Source organism: Acipenser ruthenus, chromosome 18, assembly GCF_902713425.1.
Source record: "Acipenser ruthenus chromosome 18, fAciRut3.2 maternal haplotype, whole genome shotgun sequence".
NCBI classification, from domain to species: Eukaryota; Metazoa; Chordata; class Actinopteri; order Acipenseriformes; family Acipenseridae; genus Acipenser; species Acipenser ruthenus.
This window is the reverse complement of record NC_081206.1, coordinates 30124485-30148328: the sequence shown is the minus strand read 5'-3', so window position 1 is coordinate 30148328 and position 23844 is coordinate 30124485. Positions and strand designations below refer to the sequence as shown.

General features: G+C 39.5%; 1 protein-coding gene across 3 annotated transcripts in view; it reads right to left on the bottom strand.

Moving 5' to 3' along the window:
- LOC117416750 (nesprin-2-like) overlaps positions 1-23844 on the bottom strand; it is a 147074-nt gene that overhangs the window by 56812 nt on the left and 66418 nt on the right. For all 3 annotated transcript variants that reach the window (XM_058991956.1, XM_058991957.1, XM_058991958.1), the window contains 27 exons: positions 22095-22325; positions 21703-21858; positions 20377-20636; positions 17189-19298; positions 16394-16725; positions 16059-16203; positions 15086-15295; positions 14378-14634; positions 13624-13783; positions 12115-12270; positions 9111-9251; positions 8656-8838; positions 8120-8257; positions 7775-7960; positions 7553-7675; positions 7150-7317; positions 6219-6347; positions 5440-5559; positions 4784-4912; positions 4135-4248; positions 3767-3895; positions 2938-3051; positions 2572-2700; positions 1922-2035; positions 1556-1684; positions 727-840; positions 361-489 (listed from right to left, as the gene is read on the bottom strand). In XM_058991956.1, coding sequence (XP_058847939.1) covers positions 361-489; positions 727-840; positions 1556-1684; positions 1922-2035; positions 2572-2700; positions 2938-3051; positions 3767-3895; positions 4135-4248; positions 4784-4912; positions 5440-5559; positions 6219-6347; positions 7150-7317; positions 7553-7675; positions 7775-7960; positions 8120-8257; positions 8656-8838; positions 9111-9251; positions 12115-12270; positions 13624-13783; positions 14378-14634; positions 15086-15295; positions 16059-16203; positions 16394-16725; positions 17189-19298; positions 20377-20636; positions 21703-21858; positions 22095-22325 — 6306 coding nt within the window. The remainder of the gene's footprint in view (positions 1-360; positions 490-726; positions 841-1555; positions 1685-1921; positions 2036-2571; positions 2701-2937; positions 3052-3766; positions 3896-4134; positions 4249-4783; positions 4913-5439; positions 5560-6218; positions 6348-7149; positions 7318-7552; positions 7676-7774; positions 7961-8119; positions 8258-8655; positions 8839-9110; positions 9252-12114; positions 12271-13623; positions 13784-14377; positions 14635-15085; positions 15296-16058; positions 16204-16393; positions 16726-17188; positions 19299-20376; positions 20637-21702; positions 21859-22094; positions 22326-23844) is intronic.

Below are 23844 nucleotides of genomic sequence, written 5' to 3'. Positions count from 1 at the left end.
TTAAAAACCTTGTTCATTTAAAATAACATCAAAAGTAAAAAACAAATACCACAAATACTGTATATCAGGGGAGTCCAATCCCGGTCCTGGAGGGGTAAACCACTCCAGGTTTAACAGGTAGAATGAGACAGTTATCTACTTTAGATTCTGGATGGAGATTTAATTGGTTCAATTAAATAATTTAAAAACAGGGTTGGAAGAAAGACCAGGACTGGAAGGGCCCACCTTGGCCACTCCTGCTGCATACAGTATACTTTTTACCATATGTGTACAGACAGTCAGACCAGGTTCATACAAACACACTCCCCACTGTTTGAAAGTAATTAGTGCACAAAGCAAAGCCTAAAATACAGTACTTACAAAACTGACAACACTGCATGCCATTTCTTGAGGAATAGCTTGGGTCTCACACATGTCATTATTGTCTGGTCTCATTTGCACTGTGTCCACAACAGTTGTATCTTCAACAGTAAAAGTTTCCTCATGTTCCTAAATAATAAAACTCAGAGGTAGTTTGTACACAAAGACTGCACATGACATTTCATTATGACCTTCCCCTGATAAAGATACGCTCTCCTCAGCCATAGCACCTGTAACAGGCTCACTTTTAAAAAACTCTTTTCTCTAAAGATCCTCCCTTTTTGAGTATTAACTCATCGTCACTGTGGAAGCAACCCTGTACTCTATTTTTCAATCTTTTTTAAAGATGTCATTGAGTATACAGACCTCTTCATGAGGGACAGGCTGCATGCTGCTGGTTTCATTGTCTTCTATTTCCAGTTGAACTGAAGATGTATTCTCAGTATTTACATTTTCTGGAGTATGATGTTCTTCAGGTTCCTATCAAACACATGTATTATTGTGGAGATTATTAGAATAACACTCAGAGGAACATCAACATATCTTTCATCCTGACTTTAAAGCAATCTAAAACCAATAGCATTTAACCTGGAACATGTTTGATGAATTGCATTGACTTAGTACAGTGCATTGGTGCTAATAATAGTGCCTGCATTGTTAAAAACCTTGTTCATTTAAAATAACATCAATTTTTTTTTAAAAATACCACAAATACTGTATATCAGGGAAGTCCAATCCCATTCCTGGAGGGGTAAACCCTCCAGGTTTAACAGGTAGAATGAGACAGTTATCTACTTTAGATTCTGGATGGAGATTTAATTGGTTCAATTAAATGACTTAAAACAGGGTCAGAACAAAGACCAGGACTGGAAAAGCCAACTTTGGTCACCCCTGCTGCATACAGTGTACTTTATACCAGTGGTACTCAACTCTGGCCCTCGAGATCTGATCCAGTCCAGGTTTTTACTACAAGCAGGTTCTAATGTAGTTAATTGAAGCTGCTAAGAGGCAATTAACTAATTTAGGACCTGCTTGGAATAAAGACCAGGACTACAATGGATCTCAAGGGCCAGAGTTGAATACCACTGCTTTATACCATAACTGTACAAACAGTCAGATCTGGTTTATCCAAACACACTCCCCACTGTTTGAAAGTAATTAGTGCACAAAGCAAAGCCTAAAATACAGTACTTACAAAACTGACAACACTGCATGCCATTTCTTGAGGAATAGCTTGGGTCTCACACATTTCATTATTGTCTGGTCTCATTTGCACTGTGTCCACAGCAGTTGCATCTTCAGCAGTAAAAGTTTCCTCATGTTCCTAAATAATAAAACTCAGAGGTAGTTTGTACACAAATACTGCACATGACATTTCATTATGACCTTCCCCTGATAAAGATAGGCTCTCCTCAGCCATAGCACCTGTAACAGGCCCACTTTTAAAAACAACTCTTTTCTCTAAAGATCCTCCATTTTTGAGTTAACTCATCGTCACTGTGGAAGCATCCCTGTACTCTATTTTTCAATCTTTTTTAAAGATGTCATTGAGTATACAGACCTCTTCATGAGGGACAGGCTGCATGCTGCTGGTTTCATTGTCTTCTATTTCCAGTTGAACTGAAGATGTATTCTCAGTATTTAGATCTTCTGGAGTATGATGTTCTTTAGGTTCCTATCAAACACATGTATTATTGTGGCGATTATTAGAATAACACTCAGAGGAACATCAACATATCTTTCATCCTGACTTTAAAGCAATCTAAAACCAATAGCATTTAACCTGGAACATGTTTGATGAATTGCATTGACTTAGTACAGTGCATTGGTGCTAATAATAGTGCCTGCATTGTTAAAAACCTTGTTCATTTAAAATAACATCAAAAGTAAAAAACAAATACCACAAATACTGTATATCAGGGGAGTCCAATCCCGGTCCTGGAGGGGTAAACCCTCCAGGTTTAACAGGTAGAATGAGACAGTTATCTACTTTAGATTCTGGATGGAGATTTAATTGGTTCAATTAAATAATTTAAAAACAGGGTTGGAAGAAAGACCAGGACTGGAAGGGCCCACCTTGGCCACTCCTGCTGCATACAGTATACTTTTTACCATATGTGTACAGACAGTCAGACCAGGTTCATACAAACACACTCCCCACTGTTTGAAAGTAATTAGTGCACAAAGCAAAGCCTAAAATACAGTACTTACAAAACTGACAACACTGCATGCCATTTCTTGAGGAATAGCTTGGGTCTCACACATGTCATTATTGTCTGGTCTCATTTGCACTGTGTCCACAACAGTTGTATCTTCAACAGTAAAAGTTTCCTCATGTTCCTAAATAATAAAACTCAGAGGTAGTTTGTACACAAAGACTGCACATGACATTTCATTATGACCTTCCCCTGATAAAGATACGCTCTCCTCAGCCATAGCACCTGTAACAGGCTCACTTTTAAAAAACTCTTTTCTCTAAAGATCCTCCCTTTTTGAGTATTAACTCATCGTCACTGTGGAAGCATCCCTGTACTCTATTTTTCAATCTTTTTTAAAGATGTCATTGAGTATACAGACCTCTTCATGAGGGACAGGCTGCATGCTGCTGGTTTCATTGTCTTCTATTTCCAGTTGAACTGAAGATGTATTCTCAGTATTCAGATCTTCTGGAGTATGATGTTCTTCAGGTTCCTATCAAACACATGTATTATTGTGAAGATTATTAGAATAACAATCTGAGGAACACCAACATATCTTTCATCCTGACTTTAAAGCAATCTAAAACCAATAGCATTTAACCTGGAACATGTTTGATGAATTGCATTGACTTAGTACAGTGCATTGGTGCTAATAATAGTGCCTGCATTGTTAAAAACCTTGTTCATTTAAAATAACATCAAAAGTAAAAAACAAATACCACAAATACTGTATATCAGGGGAGTCCAATCCCAGTCCTGGAGGGGTAAACCCTCCAGGTTTAACAGGTAGAATGAGACAGTTATCTACTTTAGATTCTGGATGGAGATTTAATTGGTTCAATTAAATGACTTAAAACAGGGTCAGAACAAAGACCAGGACTGGAAAAGCCAACTTTGGTCACCTCTGCTGCATACAGTATACTTTATACCAGTGGTACTCAACTCTGGCCCTCGAGATCTAATCCAGTCCAGGTCTTTACTCCAAGCAGGTTCTAATGTAGTTAATTGAAGCTGCTAAGAGGCAATTAACTAATTTAGGACCTGCTTGGAATAAAGACCAGGACTACAATGGATCTCAAGGGCCAGAGTTGAATACCACTGCTTTATATCATAACTGTACAAACAGTCAGATCTGGTTTATCCAAACACACTCCCCACTGTTTGAAAGTAATTAGTGCACAAAGCAAAGCCTAAAATACAGTACTTACAAAACTGACAACACTGCATGCCATTTCTTGAGGAATAGCTTGGGTCTCACACATTTCATTATTGTCTGGTCTCATTTGCACTGTGTCCACAGCAGTTGAATCTTCAACAGTAAAAGTTTCCTCATGTTCCTAAATAATAAAACTCAGAGGTAGTTTGTACACAAATACTGCACATGACATTTCATTATGACCTTCCCCTGATAAAGATAGGCTCTCCTCAGCCATAGCACCTGTAACAGGCTCACTTTTAAAAACAACTCTTTTCTCTAAAGATCCTCCATTTTTGAGTCTTAACTCATCGTCACTGTGGAAGCATCCCTGTACTCTATTTTTCAATCTTTTTTAAAGATGTCATTGAGTATACAGACCTCTTCATGAGGGACAGGCTGCATGCTGCTGTTTTCATTGTCTTCTATTTCCAGTTGAACTGAAGATGTATTCTCAGTATTCAGATCTTCTGGAGTATGATGTTCTTCAGGTTCCTATCAAACACATGTATTATTGTGGAGATTATTAGAATAACAATCTGAGGAACACCAACATATCTTTCATCCTGACTTTAAAGCAATCTAAAACCAATAGCATTTAACCTGGAACATGTTTGATGAATTGCATTGACTTAGTACAGTGCATTGGTGCTAATAATAGTACCTGCATTGTTAAAAACCTTGTTCATTTAAAATAACATCAAAAGTAAAAAACAAATACCACAAATACTGTATATCAGGGGAGTCCAATCCCGGTCCTGGAGGGGTAAACCACTCCAGGTTTAACAGGGAGAATGAGACAGTTATCTACTTAACTGTCTGGATTGAGATTTAATTGGTTCAATTAAATAATTTAAAAACAGGGTTGGAAGAAAGACCAGGACTGGAAGGGCCCACCTTGGCCACTCCTGCTGCATACAGTATACTTTTTACCATATGTGTAGACAGTCAGACCAGGTTTATACAAACACACTCCCCACTGTTTGAAAGTAATTAGTGCACAAAGCAAAGCCTAAAATACAGTACTTACAAAACTGACAACACCGCATGTCGTTTCTTGAGGAATAGCTTGCATTTCACACATGTCATTATTGTCTGGTCTCATTTCCACTGTGTCCACAGCAGTTGCATCTTCAACAGTAAAAGTTTCCTCATGTTCCTAAATGATAAAACTCAGAAGTAGTTTGTACACAAAGAATGCACATGACATATTATTATGACATTCCCCTGCCAGAGACATGCTCTTCTCAGCCATAGCACCTGTGACAGGCCCATCAAAGAGCCTTCCTGTACTCATAACTCAACGTTCGTTTGTAGGTTTTCAAAAACAAAACCAAAACGATAAAAAGGGTGAAAGCCTTACTCTGATATTTTCTTTTTGTTTTGCACACCTAGTGAATTTCAAACTGTATTGCAGAACATTAGTAACATGTCCTTGCTTCTTTCGAATAAAGGCCTCAAACCTTTCAGTTCATGCAGTTGAGACTGGGCTCGAAGAAGTGAAGCTCCAAGACAGGATGGAGAGAGTCATAGTTGCCGAGCTGGCAGAGGAGAGGAGGAGGCTCAAGGAAATGCAAACAAAAGATAAGACTCAACTTGGGGTAATTTAAGAGAGGCGGTTGTTTTTTGACACCAGAAAGATCCATTGCACAAGCTCTAGAACTACACCAAGGGAACAAATCTTACCTCCAGAATGCTGCCAGTCAGAGTTTCAGAAGATGATGACTTGGTACTGCCTCCATCTTCAGACCCTGTGTCTGGTCCCTCATAGTACAATCTGTCTATAGAATATCCTTCCGCTGGTATCTGTCAAATCATTAGCATATGTACACCATTAGGAAAGAGACTAAGTAATTTAAATAACATTTCATGAAGGAAACCTTATGACACCGTTTTCAGCAGCACACCTCTCCAAAGTTTTATGTTTGTGCTTAAAATACACATCTGTTCAGAACACGCAAAGTAAAGATGCTATGTGTATTTTGTTTGCCCAGTCAAAACACTGATTACTTTCAATTGTTTAGTTTTTTACCTAAATGTTCATCCCATCTAGTCTTTGAGACCAAAGAAAAGTTTTCTTTTGCTTGTAAGTACATGATGCACAGTGCACACATTTATTTTTTAAATGCATACAAATAATTGCTACATTCCTATTTTGTTATGATTATTTCAAGTGCAGTTTGTTCTCCTTTCAAGTGGCGCATGTTCCCGGAAAAGAGCTTGCCAAGTACCCCTGCCTGTTTTATTTTTAAAAGAGCACAAATATTTTAAAAATAAAATAATTAGACATGTGGGGAACTAGAAGTGGATGTTTGTCCCTTCAATGCCTTATTCTCCACGTTATAAAAGTTCTTCCCTCCTAATGCCCTTTAGTGTGCTTTCCATCCTGAGTTTGAAAGTTTCAAGGTCTTTCGGGATTGTTTCTAGACTATTAGTTGTTCACCTGTTCTCTCCACAAAGCTCACCTGGGGAATCCTAAATCCAGTTGGCGGTTGAGTGTATTCGGCAGGACTTGTGGACATTTCATCTGGATATTCCTCCTGGACCACTATTTCCATGTCCTGTCTGTGTCCTATCAACTGCTCAATCGCAGACTGTAAAAAGGTAAGTTTTTTTAAATAATGGCCATGGCAGCCCAAATTTGACCCTGGTCATTTAATTTTGCAGTTTATCATACTTCTCCCATGCCCATGCATTTAATGTGCAGATCTAAAAGTACAGAAACCTATTTAAACTTGGGTTTAAACGTGTTAATATTTTGTCCAAATGATTATTACCCAATGAGCCAACAAAACCACATATTTGGGTCGTATTTATAATATACAAGCCTTCATTGCCAGGGCATCATATGATGAAAAAAATAATGAAATACGGTGCCATCTATAGGCATATTTGTATAAATCTGAATTTTTAGTAGTAATAAGTTATGCTGAGCACCATTAAGAGGTGATATATTTTTCGGCAATTCTGTTTCAGTGTTGGCTTTGCTTATCATTATTTTGGACAATAGACATCTAGCACCAAGATTCACTGCATAGTTCCATAAATGGGATTCTCAATAAATGTGGCTGGCACAGTGACAATGCTGTTATCTACAGCCAGCCTATCCAAATTCGGGGAGAACAGGCATAGAGGTGCATCGGCCCACTGAATCTAAAACTAATAGCTTAATGAATTCTGCTGTTACTAAACAGGGCCATTCTTAGACTGTGTGTGCCATTTTGTTCCACTGTCACGTATTGTAGAAAGCCCAGCAAAGCAAATCTGTGAGACATTAGATATGCCTACATATTTCTGTGGAAGGTTACAAATCTTGGGGAAAATGTGTTTATAAAATGAATATTGCATTTATTTTTAGAATGCAACTAACTAGTTGTCATGGAATTTCTAACACACCTGAAGCACTGCTTTTTGCTGGACAGTCGTGTGCTCAAGTTCCTCCATTGCTGGCAACAGTTGTTCTGCTCTTTTGTAAACCACTAAGGAAGCGATCGCCTCTCTGGGTTCATAGTTCTTTATCTCAGCTATGGTCTTCTTCATTGACTGAATGTTTTCCAGGATAACCTTAAAAAAGGAAACAGATGGTAAACTAGCTTAGTTAATGACTGGATGGCAACCCATTGGACAAAAGCCTTTGCTGAAACAGAATTCATAGTTATACTTTATAGTTGAGACATCATATACAAAATGTTTTTGTTTGTTTTTAAAAACAGAGATTCATTATTAAAACGTATCCAGTGCTTGACACCATTCAGTACCACAGCTGGGAATGAACAGAGCAGGCCAGCCGCGCACTCACCTCTCGGTTTCTGAGATGTTCTTCTGGAGAGATCTCATCCATGTCATCGGAAGACAAAATGGTCCTTATTTTTGCAACATTTTTCTCCATCAGTTTAACCTCAGTCTCCATGGCTTCCAGTTCCTGTTGTTGAAATATTGAAATGCAAATAAGCTCCCACACAAATGAATGGACTCTTTGTTTAGAGTATAGAAAATGAAATACAGTTCAACTGAAACGTACTGTAGCCACATGCTGTAACTGTGAAAGAGGTCCCATGATTCCTTCCAGCAATGCTGTTATTTTCTGGTCCACATGGCTTCCCTGTTGCTCCAAAGCCATTGTGTCACAAACCAAGGAGATCTCCTGAAGGATAGGGGCAAACCCCTGCAGAGTCTTCTGTCTCTGCAGCCCATCATCCCTTGCAATCTAAAGGTTAAAAGAAATATTGGAACAATTAAAACATATACTCAATACAGTTAAAAAAACAAACCTACACTGCATCAGATTACTGTCAGCTAAATAGGAATTCATGTCACTTGAATAAAGTGTTAAAGAAAAACTGAAAAAACGGAATACTATACTTACTTGTAAAGCTTTGACATTTTTGTGCAGAGATTTTGCAGAATCAAATACGAATTCCATTGATAACCAGGCCTGAGTATCGTCAATCCATACATTCGAGCTGTTGATCATTTCATTGTATTCTTGTAGACAATTAGTGATCTGCAGAAACAAGGTGTAAGACATCTAAAACAGCATCCTGCCTCAAACACTGCGTCACCCAGGAAGAGAATTACTTTCACAGTGGAAATGTCCACCCATTGGACATCGGCATTCATCTCTAGGTTTGGGCATCTTACACACCTCTCTAACTGTTGAGCTATTTATTTTGTACCAATCCTGCAGTATTTCAGGCATAGTTACTAGTACTGAAAAATACCTGTTACACATATTCAGAACTAGTGCATGTCTCTGTTCAAAACAAAGAGGTCTACTAGGAGAAAGCACAATACAGTGTTATTACAAGAACGGCACTGATTCAGTCTGCACTTGGCTGGCTAAATGCCTGTTTGTTGTTGAAAATAACTGGAATATTAACCAGTATAGAATGAGTTCCTTACCTTGCTAAGGAAAGCAGTCCTCTGTTCTGCCTGCTGTGCTGCTCTCTGATAGAGCTGCAGTGGCTCCATCAAACTGTCCATCATTTGCTGGGCCTGGTTGGGGTTCTGCTCAGCAAGGTCCTGCACCTCTGCCTCCAGCGAGGTCAGTCTGCAATGCCACCGATCAACCTCATCCCAGACCCGCTGCAACCAGGAGCAAGACAGTCAAGACAGACAAGGGAGCAGCAGGTGCAACTTCGACACAGGTGTGCACATGCAGAGAGAAATCAGATTAGCATGTCTCTCTTAACTCTGTTCTGATTCCTCTTGGAAAGAACTGTATGTATGACAGGGAGAGGTCTTCCTAGCTTTAAAAAATATATACCAAACCCTTGAAATTGAATTCAACAAATAGTGTACTGCACCTCTTTTTTTTTTTAAATACAAGCGATTTGTTGAAATGTCATGCTAGTTACCTTTTGCATTTCCTTGGCTTGATTTATTGTTTGGTTTTTTTGCTGCAACATTTTGTCCACGTTTTGAAGTCCATTGGTAATATCTTCAATTTTGTTATGCAGTAAATGGTGATGCCTGTTCTGCACAACAGCTTTTTCTACCTATAAAATACACAGGGAAAACATGCAAAAAAATTCAGAAAGAATGCAGAAAAAAAACTGGATTAGTTCAGAACATTACAATACACCCAACTGCTACAAAAGCTGCCTGCTGATGTCATCGGACAACTGTTTTCTGCTAGAAACCTATTATCTGGGGATTCAATGACTCATTTCCTGAACTAGCTTTCAATATATTATTTAATTGGTTATTATCTATGAAGTAAATCAATGAGATGTTTTTTATTACTAATATTCTAACTAGTTCTTTTGGTTTTTTTAAATCTTTTAATCTTCGTAACAACATTAGATTTTCTTGCAAAAACGTGGGTCATTCCATGAAACCGGTACGATTTGAGTCCCTCTGACCTTTTTAAGTATATTTTAAGCATTGGGTCACCAAAATCTAATTTAAAAAGCTTTTTTTATATAAATTGAACTGTCCCCTGTAATGAAGTGCAAGAAATATTACATTAATTTCATCTTTAATATCAGAAAATATCTTGTTTTCAACAGTCACAAAGCATTTTGCCATGTCCTCCGTGGCCTTCACTGAATTTGTACTTCGAATAGGACTAATAAAAATGCCAAATAATGCATACATTTTGCCATTGATCGAAACATCTATTTGTGCTATTTTGCTGAGAATGTATTTTTTCCTGATAAATGCATGATTATTGATTAAAATCACAATATTTAGTTGCGTACCTCAGTCTAGCCTCAACCCTGTCACACCAACCAATCTCCCACCATAAAAATAGTGAACTTATCCTTATGTGACATCATCAACTGGAAGTGACATCATACAAGTCTTCTGAACAACATGGTGCAAAGACAAGCAAGTTATCACATTCTTTTATATCTATATTTCATAGATGTTTATTGTTAGATTGGGGCCATCGAGCTCAACAACTCAACTCTGTTACATGAAATAGAGATAGAAAACTATTACTTATCTTTTTTATTGCAAAAATATATGCAATTTCTTTATTTCATGCATGCCATGTGGTCTCCTGTTCTTCACCACATGAGGAGCAGTGGCCATTTTGAGCCTGCACAGAAGATTTCTATCAGAGAACCTCTGTTTTGCCACCTTCGACCTTTTTGGGTTGTTCATCCCTCCATAGCCGAACGAGACACATGCATGTGCAAGCTTAATGAAACTCTAAGCTTTGTAGCTGAGAAGCTGAATCAGCTGAAGCTAACTGAGACCTCCAATCTGGAGAGCTTGGCAGAGATGGTATGCTGCAATTCCTCCAGCAAGAAGTGCATGTACGGGGATTGTGCTGAGTGCAAGGACAAGAGTGTTCCCCTCTCCAGTACATATGACAGCCTGGCGAAAGTATCCTTCACCCAGTGGGTGACAGCAGAGAAGGAGATAGAAAAGAAAAATCACGAGAAAAAGGGTTTAACAGTAAAGGTAACTGTAAAGAAAACAGTTGAGGGCACACAGGAGAACCTCACAGGGTTGTTCCACACCTACTTGCACAGGTTTAAAAGACACTTGTTCAACATTAAACAGCAATATGCCTACTGCAGAGAGCTGAAGGAACGCATGTCAATGGATGAGGCCTTGATCCATGTACTTTTCAGAAAACCACACCTGTAAATACAGCTCTGAGATACAAGCTGTCCACTTTGGCCCTCACACCAGCAGTCCACACTGCATATGGGGGTTTTGTACGTAGGTGAAAAACCAGAGCCCATATGCTTCAGCACCATCTCCCCCTCCAGGCACAAAGGCCCTCCAGCAATATGGCAACACCTCAATCCAGTGCTGGATTACCTTCAGGCCACACATCCGCAAGTGTCTGTGCTGCACCTTTTTACTGATGGCCCCTGTACACAATACAAGCAAAGAGGCAACTTCTTCCTTTTCAGCACCAAATTGGACAGAAGAGGCTTCAAGGCTGGCACTTGGAATTTTTTCGAGGCAATTCACGGCAAAGGGGCTCCTGATGGTGTCGGGGGAACCATAAAAAGAACAGCTGACATGTTGGTGGCTAAGGGCCGTGATATCCCTGATGCACAGGAGCTCTTTAAGGCCCTGACTGAGACAAACACAACAGTGAAACTGTTCTTTGTGAAGAGTGAGAACGTAGAGAATGCATTGGAGAAGATGCCAACCCAGATACCAGCAGTGCCATCAACAATGAGGATCCACCAGGTGATTACTCTTGCTCCAAGAGAGCTGATATATCGTGATGTCAGCTGCATGTGCTCAACACAGAAGCAACTCAACTGCAAGTGCTTCAACACACAGCATTTCAGTTTCAGCAGGAAGGTTCCAACTGCTGCGCCACAGCCAGCCAGTGAAGGAAATCCAGTGGGGAAGTCCAGGGCTGCTTGGGCAGTGGTGTATGCTCAGATACGACAAAGACCTATATCCAGGCATTATCCTTAACACAGATGAAATGCATGTCCAAGTAAATGTCTGGCAGTCCAACATTCAACCTAACCTGACACCAGTAATCAGTACCCTAGTTAAAATCTTGCAAATCAGTTTTTTCTACTAAGTAGAGTCATTGTGACACCCATAAAGTGCTCCACTCTAATCTCAGTCTCTAAGATACTGCATGAAACAAAACATACACAAGCCCCCCACCACTACCTTGACTTATGGCTTGTGACATTGCCATAGCAACACCCCCTAATGATTGGGATGGAGATCTGACTGCATGAACACGTTGCAGTAAAATGTTTCTCATTGTTAAAGCCTTTTTTTTTTTTTTTTCAAATGAGAGGTGGAAGGCGTTTTATTTGGACAGGCTTAGGTGACAGACATTGCAGGACACAAAATAGACACAGTTATTTGTCAGAGTAGTTAGTAGTAGAATTGTTGCACAGGTGATTAATGAGTCGTTACCTGTTCTCCCACCTCCTGGAGAGTCCTGCTCACCTCCTGGAGCTGCGCCTCTATCTCTGCAGGGACGATGGCGTCCATGTTCGAGTACTTGATTTTCAGCTTGGCCATGATGTTTTTAACAACTGCCCTCTGGGCGTCAAGCTCTGTCTGAACCTCCTGCAGCAAATAATAAACTCAATCATCTTTCAGCACCTCGGAGCCAGACTCTTCCAATTAACAGCCTTGTTTTTCTACATTTAAAAAACACTAAACCAGGCAACGTTTTATATTTGACATGAGCCATATTTAAATATTCTGCACATAAACAACTCTGACCTAAGAAGTCAAGTTGACTAAACAAATTGCTTATTTCCATTTGCCTAACGAGGCTTTTTTTTTATCAACTTACCTGCTTTCACCATAGTCCAAAGGAATAAATAAACTGCAAAATTATTTTTGAATCACAACCATTCTGTTAATGAGAGTGACACATTCAAGTAGCAGAGAAGACAATCTATTCTGTATGCCTTTCAGGACAGCCACAGGTCCCTCTCAGTAATGCATGGGAACTCTCCTTTTTTGCATACATAACCACAGCCACACAGAAACCAAGAGTATCCACTTACATTTTTTCTACAAAATGGGAGAACACAATCCCTTTCAAACCTAGAGCACCACTTCTGAGTGAAAGACTATAGGCTGCATGTGGGACAAGGCCTATCAAAAACTTTTGGCTGCAACTCTGAGGCTTAGATACAGTAACACTGTGCTACACAGATCTCTCTTGTTAAGGACAGAACAATGTTAGTAAACGAATTACTGAAAGGAATTTGGAATCAAAGCCATGGCTGTTCAGCTCAAGAGCATACTGACGTTGTTAATTCAGCATTTATTTTCCTCTGTCCCTTTCCTATTTTATTTTACGGTCACCCATCAAGTTATCATTTGAATTTCAGTTTTGAAAATAAAAACGCAAACATTACATCAATCTTTTAAATAACAAACAGCTCTTTGTTTTTGTTTTTTTTTTTAAATAAAGAGACAGACGAAAAGCTTATGAAATGGGTTTAAAGCTTTTTTGACGTTGTTCTAAAGCACTGTGATTATCCTTATTTCATTTCGGTTAAGACAAATGGCGCAGTGTCGGACTAAAATCAAAGCAAATGCTAATTAAAATGGCATTACTCATGGATCAGCTGCTCACTGTATTAAGCATGCATTTTAACTGGCAACAGCAAAACTCACCCATACCTTTATCATTATTTCACTCAGAATTCATTTTCGGAAATTACATTTTCATATTACTGCTTTAATATTTGTCTTCTTAAAAAGAACCTAGCAAATGTATGGGGATTTCAACAACCCACATACTACTTAACTGCCATAAGGCTGTCATCAACAAATAAGATATATCTGATAAGGTGATAAGAATAACATACAAATAGAAATATATGCAGATACTGAGTGTATTTCGTCTACATAGCAAGCAATTGTATTTCACTGTTCAACAAGACCACATCTTTACTGTACCTCCAATTCTGTTATATTGGGTGTGTGGTCCACGACAGACAGCAGTGACACAACAAGCAGTAGCCATTCCTTTACCCCTCTGATCTCATCTTTCACCTTCTCACGCTCCTGGATCTCTGTGTGTACTGACCTGCGGCTCTTCATAGCTTTCTGCTTCAACCTGTGGATGAATTCAGAGCAGAACAAAAATGGACAAGTAGTCTTTTGGCCACCAATCTACCAAAGGCAACTACCAACTAAAACTGAAAACTAACAAATATATCTGTATCTATAATCAATATATTGCTGTATCTGTCAGATGAATTTTTTATGAAAACCAAATTTCTCTTGTAATATAAAAAGTCAGTATCTTTTCTCAGCTCCCAGCTATGTCACCCGCCTGTGCCCCAGCTCAGGAATGTAGGCTGAAGCAACAACCGACTGGCATCCACCACCAAGCAGGCTAATGGTCGGCCAGTGAGCTAATCAACTTCTGTGAGATAACAAGGACTAAGGATTTTAATTGCTCCTGCGACAACAGACAGCTCTTTACAATGGCCGTTAAGAGAAATGCCTGCCTTTTTATAGCTAGTTAGACATGCCCTCATTTTGGGAGCCGGCCTTGAGTAAACTTTTGGCCAACCTAAATTCTTTAAAGTGGGTAAGAACAGACCAAATAAAATGTGTTTGCTAGCATTAGACCAGACCCGCGATGGAAGTTTAACATTTCAAAAGATCTGAATTGAAGTGAATATAGCAAAGACTAAAATCTTACTTTTTATAACGATCTTGCATTGCCTGTAACTCCTGACAAATGGGAATGGATGGCGCCTCAGCGTTTTCCGTGACTCCCAGAAGACCCTTCACTTTGTGCACCAGGAAGACCAAAGAGGACTGCTCATTGTTAACACTGTCTTCATACTGATTCACATGTTTCTGCAAGTCAAGGAGGACCTCTTTGGCTGCCTTCTCCTTGGAGCATTCAGGCAGGTCATCCTGTAGATTGTCCAGAATGACAGCAGCTCTTTCAATCTAGGAAAAAAAAATACTGCTCCTTTAATTCTGATGTAAAATTATAGGTACGTCATGTAGACAAACATTTCAGCTTGCATCACCATCAGTGTTATTGGATTCTTCTCCATTAATGATATATTCTAAAGGTTTTTTATTGAGTAATTATGTTCCCCTTGACATTTACAGCAGGTCGACAGTGGCAGTGTAATTAAATTTATTTTTAAATGCTCAGAGGTAACCTGCTTAAACAACCTTAAATGCTTTTTTAAATTTAATTTAGTAGTCGTCAACTGATTTTACTCCGTTTTCTCAGCTCGCCGCTACCACCCCTGCGCTGACTCAGGAGCGGCAAAGACAAAACACATGCTGTCCTCCGAAGCATGTGCCGTCAGCCGAACGGTGTACAACCTCTTCCAATGACAGCACACATCGCATTAGCCGTTCCGCTTGTTTTGGCAACCCGACTCACGTTTTCATTGACTGCCTTCCATTCTTTGTTGAGATTTTCACAGCTGACTTGATGCTCCTTTGCAGGCTGCTGAAGCTGGAGCCATGCATACCACAGAGCAGAGACCTCTTGCTTGATACCGGAGCTGTCCCATTCTTCACACTGAAGTTCTGAAGCTAACGCTCTGAGTTTTACAAGATCTTCCATCGAATCCAGTTTTGCAACCAAGATCTTTAGAAGGAAAAAAAGTACATTATACATTTAAATATGGTTAGCACTAAATAATTAATAAATAAATAAATAAATAAACAAACAAACAAACAATAATAAGCCCTAGGTATATAACATATAAAAAACAAACAGGAAACATTAAGCAATTGCAAGCCCACGGGAACTTTTGAAGTCTCTTCATTATAGATTATGGTCAAAATAGTTCTTTTTTTCAGTACTTGAAAGTCAGGCCCCAGATCTTTTAATGTAAGTCACAAATCCAATACTTTGGGGCTCCTGAGTGGCGCATCCAGTAAAGGCACTCTGCGTGGAGTGCAGGATGCGCCCTGTAGCCTGGAGATCGCCGATCGTGGCCGGGAGTTCCCAGGGGGCAGCGCACAATTGGACGAGCGCCACCCGGGTGGGGAGGGTTCAGGTCGGCAGGGTAATCCTCGGTTCACCACGAACCCGCAACTCCTGTGGCCGATAGGGCGGCTGCGGGTCTGCTGTAGAAGCCATTCAGATCTGTGTTGGCCTCTGGCACTATGGGTCTGGTGGCTTCACTGTAGACCTGCAGCGCGAAAAAAGACAGCTTGGCAGGACACGATTCGGAGGACCCATGTGTCTGCCACCGTTTCCATAGTCGGCGAGGGAGTTGCAGCGGTGAACCAGGATAAAAATAATAATTGGGCATTCCAAATTGGGGAGAAAACCAGGGTAAAAAAACATTGGCGACGACTAAATTTAAAAACAAAAAAATAAATAAAAAAATCCAATACTTAACCTTAAGTTTTTCTAGCTGCTCTACAGATTCCTTGTAAGAAGTTGCTTTTTGAGATATAGATGTTGCAAACATCCTTTCCAAGTTATTGAAATTAGTGGAGATCTCCTGCTTGTATTCTTTGTAGTTTTTGTACTTTTCAACACACCTGTACAAGAAGAATAGGTGGGGGGGGGGAAATGCTATTTGAGAAGTTGTTGTGGTTTTTGGTGAAATGGTCAAATACAAGCTGGATAGAGGGAAAAGCATAGAAACTTAAAAGTGGGTGCAAAAACAACAAACATTGGTCTGTTATGAATTTTTAATCCTGATACTGCAAAGACGGTAAAATGCATTACCTTTGCATTCTTTCTAGCTTGATTTCAGCTTGCCCTCTCAATACTGCGTTCCTTACAAGCAATTCACTTAATATATTTGCATGTTGAGGCAAAAAAGTGTGAGATATGCTTTCCAGTCGGGGGAGAATTTGCTGCATGTCAGAGATTTTGGATTCGAATCCAGCGTGACACTTGCTCAGGTTTTCCTGGTGTTGCTGCAGCTGCAGTTCACAGAAGCTCACGTTGATTGGTCTGGGCAGGAGGCTGGCTTCAGACTGGCAGAGGAAACCAGCAGCACTTCTAACGGCTTCATCATACTCTCTGGCTGCTTCCTTCGCTTTAATCAAAATATCCTGAAAGAGAAAAACTCATATTAACCTTTGCACCTTCTAATGGAATAAAATGTCAAAAGGCAGAATCAAGAATTTGAATGTTTATTTTTGAATATTTCTATTCTATTGACTGAAACATGCAATACAGTGTGAGAAGCCCCAGTCATATATATCTTTAAATTGCTAGAAAGAGTGCAAAGAGTGCATACATTCTTGGTATAGTGAGTTCAGATAAATGTTTTAGCACATTTTAAAAGGAAAAATGTAAAAGAATCATTTATATGTTACATGTACATTTGTTATGTTATGAAAAAGGCTGGGCCCTCATCAGAATTCAGGAAGAACAGGTAAGGGAGTACTATTGGAAATCTCCCTGTTAAATTCCAAGCATGTTGCATCAATTATTAATTAATATAAATATGTAATATATGCAATGGGATACATTTGATCTCAATGACCATTATGTTTTGTATCCTAAACCTACCATACGTGAGGCACAGTCATCCTTAACCTGTCTCTCCATGTCTTCCATTTCATTACACTTCTTCTCCGTGGTACCAGGTGAATCTGAGGCTGCCTTCTTCAGAGATTCAAGTTCTTTGTGCTCTAGAGACTTGAGGATACGCATGCGTACTTGCATGTAGTTTTGAAGGGCTTTGCACTCTTGAAGTTTCCTTTCAATTACTTCTTGATCCAAGCTCAAGCATGAAGATGCAAGCTCATGCCTTGCTTCCCTTAAGAAGTCCAAAGTGTTTTCCTGTACTGTTTGGAAGTCTTGTTCCTCTAAAAGTTGTTTCTCAAGGTCAAGAGACTCCTTCTGGAGAGCCTGGTTCCACTTGTTACACTCCTCTACTAAATATTGGATTCTCTGTTCCTCAGAGTCCAACAATGTTGGATCCAAAGTTGGGGAGATCTTGTTTAAAGTGTCACCAGACTGTTGACATAACAACATCCATTGCTGGAGATCAAGGAGAAGAACCTGACATCTTTTAAGTTTGTCGATTTTAAAACCAGGCGCTTCTTTAATGTGCAGGATTTCTTTCTCTGCACGTTCTTTGAGATGCTCAATGTTTTGCAAAACAGTCTGATACTGCTCATATTCCTGAACACTTGAATTCAACTTTTTCATTTTCTTCTCTGCATCAGCAAGCAGAGACTGTAGTTCGCTCAGCTTTTCTTTTTCGAAATATTCACAGCTACATAACTGATCAAGTTGAGACTTATGTTCTAATATTTTAAGTTTTAAGGCATTTCTAGTGGAAACAGCATCCTTACTTAATAAAATCCCATCTATGTTCATGTATGACATTGTCTCTTTCAGATTACACGCCAGTGATTCCAATTTCCCTTCTGTATTTTTACGTGTATTTAACATTTCTTCTACATTCCAACATCTCTTTTTTTGAGAAGTAATAACTCTTTTGATATTGTTCTGAAGGCATTTTAATCTGTCGCTCAAGTAATAGTTTTCAGAAATGTTAATCTCTGCAGATATCTCCTTGCTGTTCATCAAAAGAGATTCCAGAAGCATCTCCTGTTCTTTGGACTCATGTAAAATGTCATTACTCTCTTTGACTTGATGCTCAAGCTCTAAAGTATTGCTTTCACTATCATTTTCTTTAATGTGTTCTTTTTCGGTATGTGCTTCCAACCAGGTATTAATGGAAGCAATTTTTTCAAATAACCTCTCTCGAGCCTGCAAGGCAGACTCCAGTTCATGTAGTTTTTGGGTTGATTTCTGAGCAGCTGACTTATGCAAATCACTCAATGTTTGCAGCAAATAAGACACTTTAGGAACATCTTTCTCATCCAACCCTGACATCAATACCTTCACCTCCGAAACAAAGGAGTCCATTGTGGACTGCTTGGCTATTATTTCGGACTGCAATTCCTTGAGATTCTTTATCTGAACACTGACGTCTTCCGGAAACAGCGCTATTCTGTTATTCGCTGTGATGTCACCATCGGCCTTCTTTACCCACATGAAAGCCTCCTTTATCACCTTCATAACTTTGCCGATGGTGGTGGCGCTGCTGGTGTCCTCCTCCTCCTCCTCGCTGTGTGCCGAAGCTTGTTCTTGCATGAGGTCTAACCGGGCTTGCAACTGGTGGACTGAATTTTCCAAGGTGTCCTTCTCCCTTTGCCCTAGCATGTGCTGAATCAATATCTGTGAGCTTCTCTTTAGATGGGTGAAATTGTGTTGAGCAGCCGTTAGGTCAGCACTTAGGATCATCCAGCTTTTCCTCTTGTTGATTTCTTCCTCAGGTGGCGATCCCTTCAGATCAGTAAGTGAAAGCTGCAGGTTATCAACCTGCTTCTGCAGCTCTTGTGACTCTAACAGAAGGCATCTGTACTCCTCAACCTCTTTGGACACCACATTGAGTGTCCTTTCTGCTGCTGATGCCATCTGGTTCCCCTTCTGATCCCAGTGTTCCAGCTGAAATTGTAGAGCTTTTTTCTCAGTTTCATTCAAGTGATGGGATATTTGCTCTTGCTTCTCACCCAGTTCTTTCAAGATAACTTTTTCTTGCTCGATGGTGGATAGAATTTTCTGAACTGTTTCTGCATGTAATGAACAACTTTCCACAGGACCCCTACCAAGAAAAAACAAAACAACGTCAAATCCTGGAACTGTTCTAACTGCCTGGTGCGTATTTGTTTTTCAGTAACTTCAGTAACAGAACTCTGCTGCCCGCCTGGTGTTCTCTCTGCCTCGCTTCGCCCACGCTACTCCACTACTCCGCTCGCTCCACTGCCTCCCGATCACTGCTCGCATCCAGTTCAAGACTCTTGTACTAGCCTACAGATGCCTTGACCAGACTGCACCCAGCTACCTCCAGACCCTCATCTCTCCCTACACCCCCACTCGACCTCTCCGCTCCGCCTGCACTAGAAGACTGGCTCTACCTCCACTACGCTCCCCTTCCTCCAAAGCCCGCTCCTTCTCCACCCTTGCTCCGCAGTGGTGGAATGACCTTCCTACAGATGTCAGGACTGCCCAGTCCCTGACCACATTCCGGCGCCTCCTTAAGACTCACCTCTTCAAACAGCACCTGTAGAACTCCTCTGTTTGTATCATGGGACACTATCACCCTTCATTTAAATGTGCTTTACTTTGCTCTTATCTGCCCCCTATTTTACTGCATTTAATCCTGTACTTCAGAATACTGTAATCTGCCAAGTGTTTAACCTGTAGTATTTTGTATTTAATCATATCCTGATGTAACTATCACTATTTAATCATATCCTGATGTAACTATCACTATTATCTGCTGTATTATTGAATTGTGGTTTGTCACACTTGAACAAAAGTTATTGTATTTCTTGCTCTTATTGTATTACTTGTATTGTAACACTTGAAATGTATTTGCTTACCATTGTAAGTCGCCCTGGATAAGGGCGTCTGCTAAGAAATAAATAATAATAATAATAATAATAATAATAATAATAAGTAACAACCAGGCATTTGCTACCCAGTCATAATTTATTTGACATGCTTTTTATTTGTAATCACTTTTATGTTGACATCGATATTATATTAAAGTCAATGCTTAAACATGTGCTTTATTGAGACGGGCATAAAATATTGTCTAGACTCAACTATCATAAAAATACCCGCAACAGCTTCAGTCAAAAAATATGAAATAAATGGAGTAATAGCAGCAGACTTACTGTTCCAAGGTTTCCAGCTCAGCAGATAGTTTTTCAAATAAGTGTTTGACAGTATCAGCGCTACAATGATATTCTTTAATCAGAGACAGCTGGCTTTCTTTGGATTGTTTTAGAGAGGATAGGTCTTGTACATGTTTATTCCACTGCGCCTGAATGTGTTCAACATCAGTTTGGGTTACTGTCCTGAGTTCACTGACTTCAGCATCTTCCATCTGCTTCAAAGCCGCAGCTTGCTTCTGTTCAAAGTCCCTGGAAACTTCCTAGATTATGGGTAGACAATAAATAACAAGGGACAGGATTATCTTATGTTTTTTTTTTTTTTTGTGTCCTGGATTAATTCAAAATAGTTCTGTGTTTAGTTAACAATGCTACAACTTCACTACTGCTAGTGTGGTGCTATCATTTTAAATGCTTTGTAGCAGGGCGGTAGAGAGCCCTGTACATTCATTTGTTTATTTATTTTCAGAACGGGGTTTTCCCCTCTGCCCGTGTTATTTTGTGTTTGTTTATGTATTTATTATTTAGATTTGTCGGCGAAGCGCTGTATGTTTTTTGTTTATAAATATGACGGCGTAGCCAATTTGTTTTGTTTAGCGTGGATGGGTAGCCCCATCCACAGTAGTTAATAAACTTGTGCAGACTGTGGCAGAGGGGTAATAGAATAATTACTAACCAGTTAAACCCCTCGGCCACTATATAAAAGCCTGCAGCTCGCTGCACTCTGTGTGGGTGTACGAGAGGAGCGTAGAGAGTGGAAAGAAGCAAAACTAAACGAAAATTAAAAGACATAGGAACAGTGAAGGCAATCTGGCCAGCCTGACCTGTGTTGTTTTATATTATTTTGTGTTCGTGATTTGTTTTGTTTAACCCTTTTATTTTGCTCTGCGAGCACAGTCTTTTTCTGTTTAAATATTTATTTTATTTTTGTATTTAAATAAACGGTGCCACCGCGTCTTTCTTTTGAACTGCAGTGCCTGGTGTCAGTATATTTCACTTCCTGCATCTGTCCTGACATCACAGTCTCAGCCAGCCTGCCACTTCCTTGTTGATTTAGAACTGGAGCTTTTCAAACATCCCCAAGCATGAACAAGGAGGCCATGCACGCAGGGGTGTGCCCAAAATGTTCCTTACATAATTGTTTATTTGCTGTATATTGTGTGCAAAATATTTACACAAAAAACACCAACAACTGTTATTGTCTTACATGGGTATCTGTGGAAACAACAGAACTGCTGTTTAAGACACAGTGTACTGCTACGGTTCATGCATTATAAATGTATTATACGTGTAATGATGCAACATGCACATTACAGTTATGCCTCTTACCTCTGTTTCATTCAGCTGTTTGTTCATTGCTTCTATATTTAGTTCAGCAGCTTGAAATTTAAGGTAACTGACCCTTTGGGAGGCTTCAATAAGTTCTGTCTCCAGTTTTGTTTTTAAAGCAGCATATCTTGTCAAAGCCTTCTTCAATTTGTCTCCCTGAAAATAATGAACAATCACCTATACCATAGCATAACATAGGCAAAATAAGTCTTCCAAATCAGCGAGGCATGCTATGAAACAGTAACAACAAAGCATTACAATTTTATAACAAATAACTTTCAAATAAGTTTGATCTGCTGACTGGTTTCACAGATCTGTGAAACTAGCCAAAGGAATTGGCTAGTGCAAAAGGAATATAATAGTTACGAGAAACAAAGCACCAAAGTACTTACTTCAATGTCCATGCACTCAGCAGGTCTGTGCAATTGGGAGGCAGTTTCAGTCCCCAGCTGAAAATCTTTGGAGGAGGTTTGCATTTCATTCAGATTACCATCTTGCTGTTGAAGGACTTGAGTACTCCTGCTATCAGCAGCAGGAACGTGTTCCGAATCCAGCTCTAATTCTGTGAACTGTGGGCCCTTGCTCTGTGCAGAAAGTCCTTCAGAAGAACTGTACTCCAGTTCCTGTTAAAATAATGCCGGAGTTAAGTTTCACTTTCACTTATGTCTGTTTGCTGTATTCCTTCTTTTTTTTTAAATTCCTTGCAAGTCATCTGACTACTGTCCACGTTACTTGTGTAACAGGCAGTGGGATATACTGCCATTATGGATTCTGTCCTGTCCCCCGTCGGTGAGATGAGATGAGGTTAAAAGCTCTAAAACCATGAATGCAGACGAGCCCGGCTCTTTTGCATTGTTGTTAAAACGCTCGCTTGTGGTGCGCGGGGTCGCTGGTTCGTGTCCAGCATCCTGCTATGTTACACTTGCAAGAGTTATTGTGCACCATACATTTTGAAAAATAGTTTGAACATATTTAAGGTTATTATTGTGTAATCTATGCAGGTGTTTACTGTAAAATGTTATCAGTGTAATAATGAAAACTACATTTGGGAGAAAAAGGTGATTTATAACTGAGCTTTATTATCTGATCCGTGATCTCAGGATCATCCCTAGCTAACCTCGCAGTGACATTGAATAAAGTGTGTATAAGGCTAAACTGTGGAAGAATGTAGCAAACAGACACCAGTGAATTGTATTTCAATGTGAAACTGAACAGGATTGTGAAATACTGAAGATTTATATCATATTATATTACTCAAACAATGACCTTAAATAGCAAACACCAGATCCTTTAATGGGGGTATAAAGTGCAATTGCAATCATTTAGAGCTTCATTGTCAAAGACTGAACCTTTGTGTATTCTGCCTATGGTTTCTTTATATCAGAAACAACCTTATTAAGATAGTGAATCCTGAAAGGTCTTAGTAACAATACCTACTTAAAGCAATGCATTACTTCTCTATTAATACACAGATATAGCTTTCAATTAATTATTTTTGCTGAATCATATGTACTGTGACACAAACACTGCATCTCATGGCATATCACATCTGAAGCCAGCCAGGAATGGAAAGGGACATACATGGGAGTGGTTCATTATTCTGAATTGGTGAATTATTTTGTATTTCCCTTGAGTATCTTGCTATAAAAGAGGTCTGTACTCACTGTACAGAACAAAATGATGATAATTCGGTTGTCACACAATGTACTTTTAAAAATTGGATTACAGGGAGTAGCCTAAACCTACAACAGATAAATGAATTGAACAAATGGATCTAATAATAAATCGGCCTAATTTCTTCCATTTCAATTTCAAATGAAGAGCCCCTGGCCTCTCACAGTAAATGTCGGATTTTGAAACTCTTGTTTGGAATAGTTTCTGTTTCAAGAGACAGGGAGTTCAGTGTGTTTTGCATCGTCTCCCTGCCCTCCGAGGTTTATCCTGGTGACCTTGGTGGTCTGCTGGAGCCACGTACTTCTAAACAATAAACGTGAGTGATTAAGCGCAGCCTCAGTCAACAATAGCTTACCTCTTTATAAGCACTACTTTTTGTACTCGGCATTAAGTATTTAAAGAAAATGTATATTGCATTGTAGACCCAAAACAATCATAATAAATGATATAACTTTGTAGAAGGCAAGA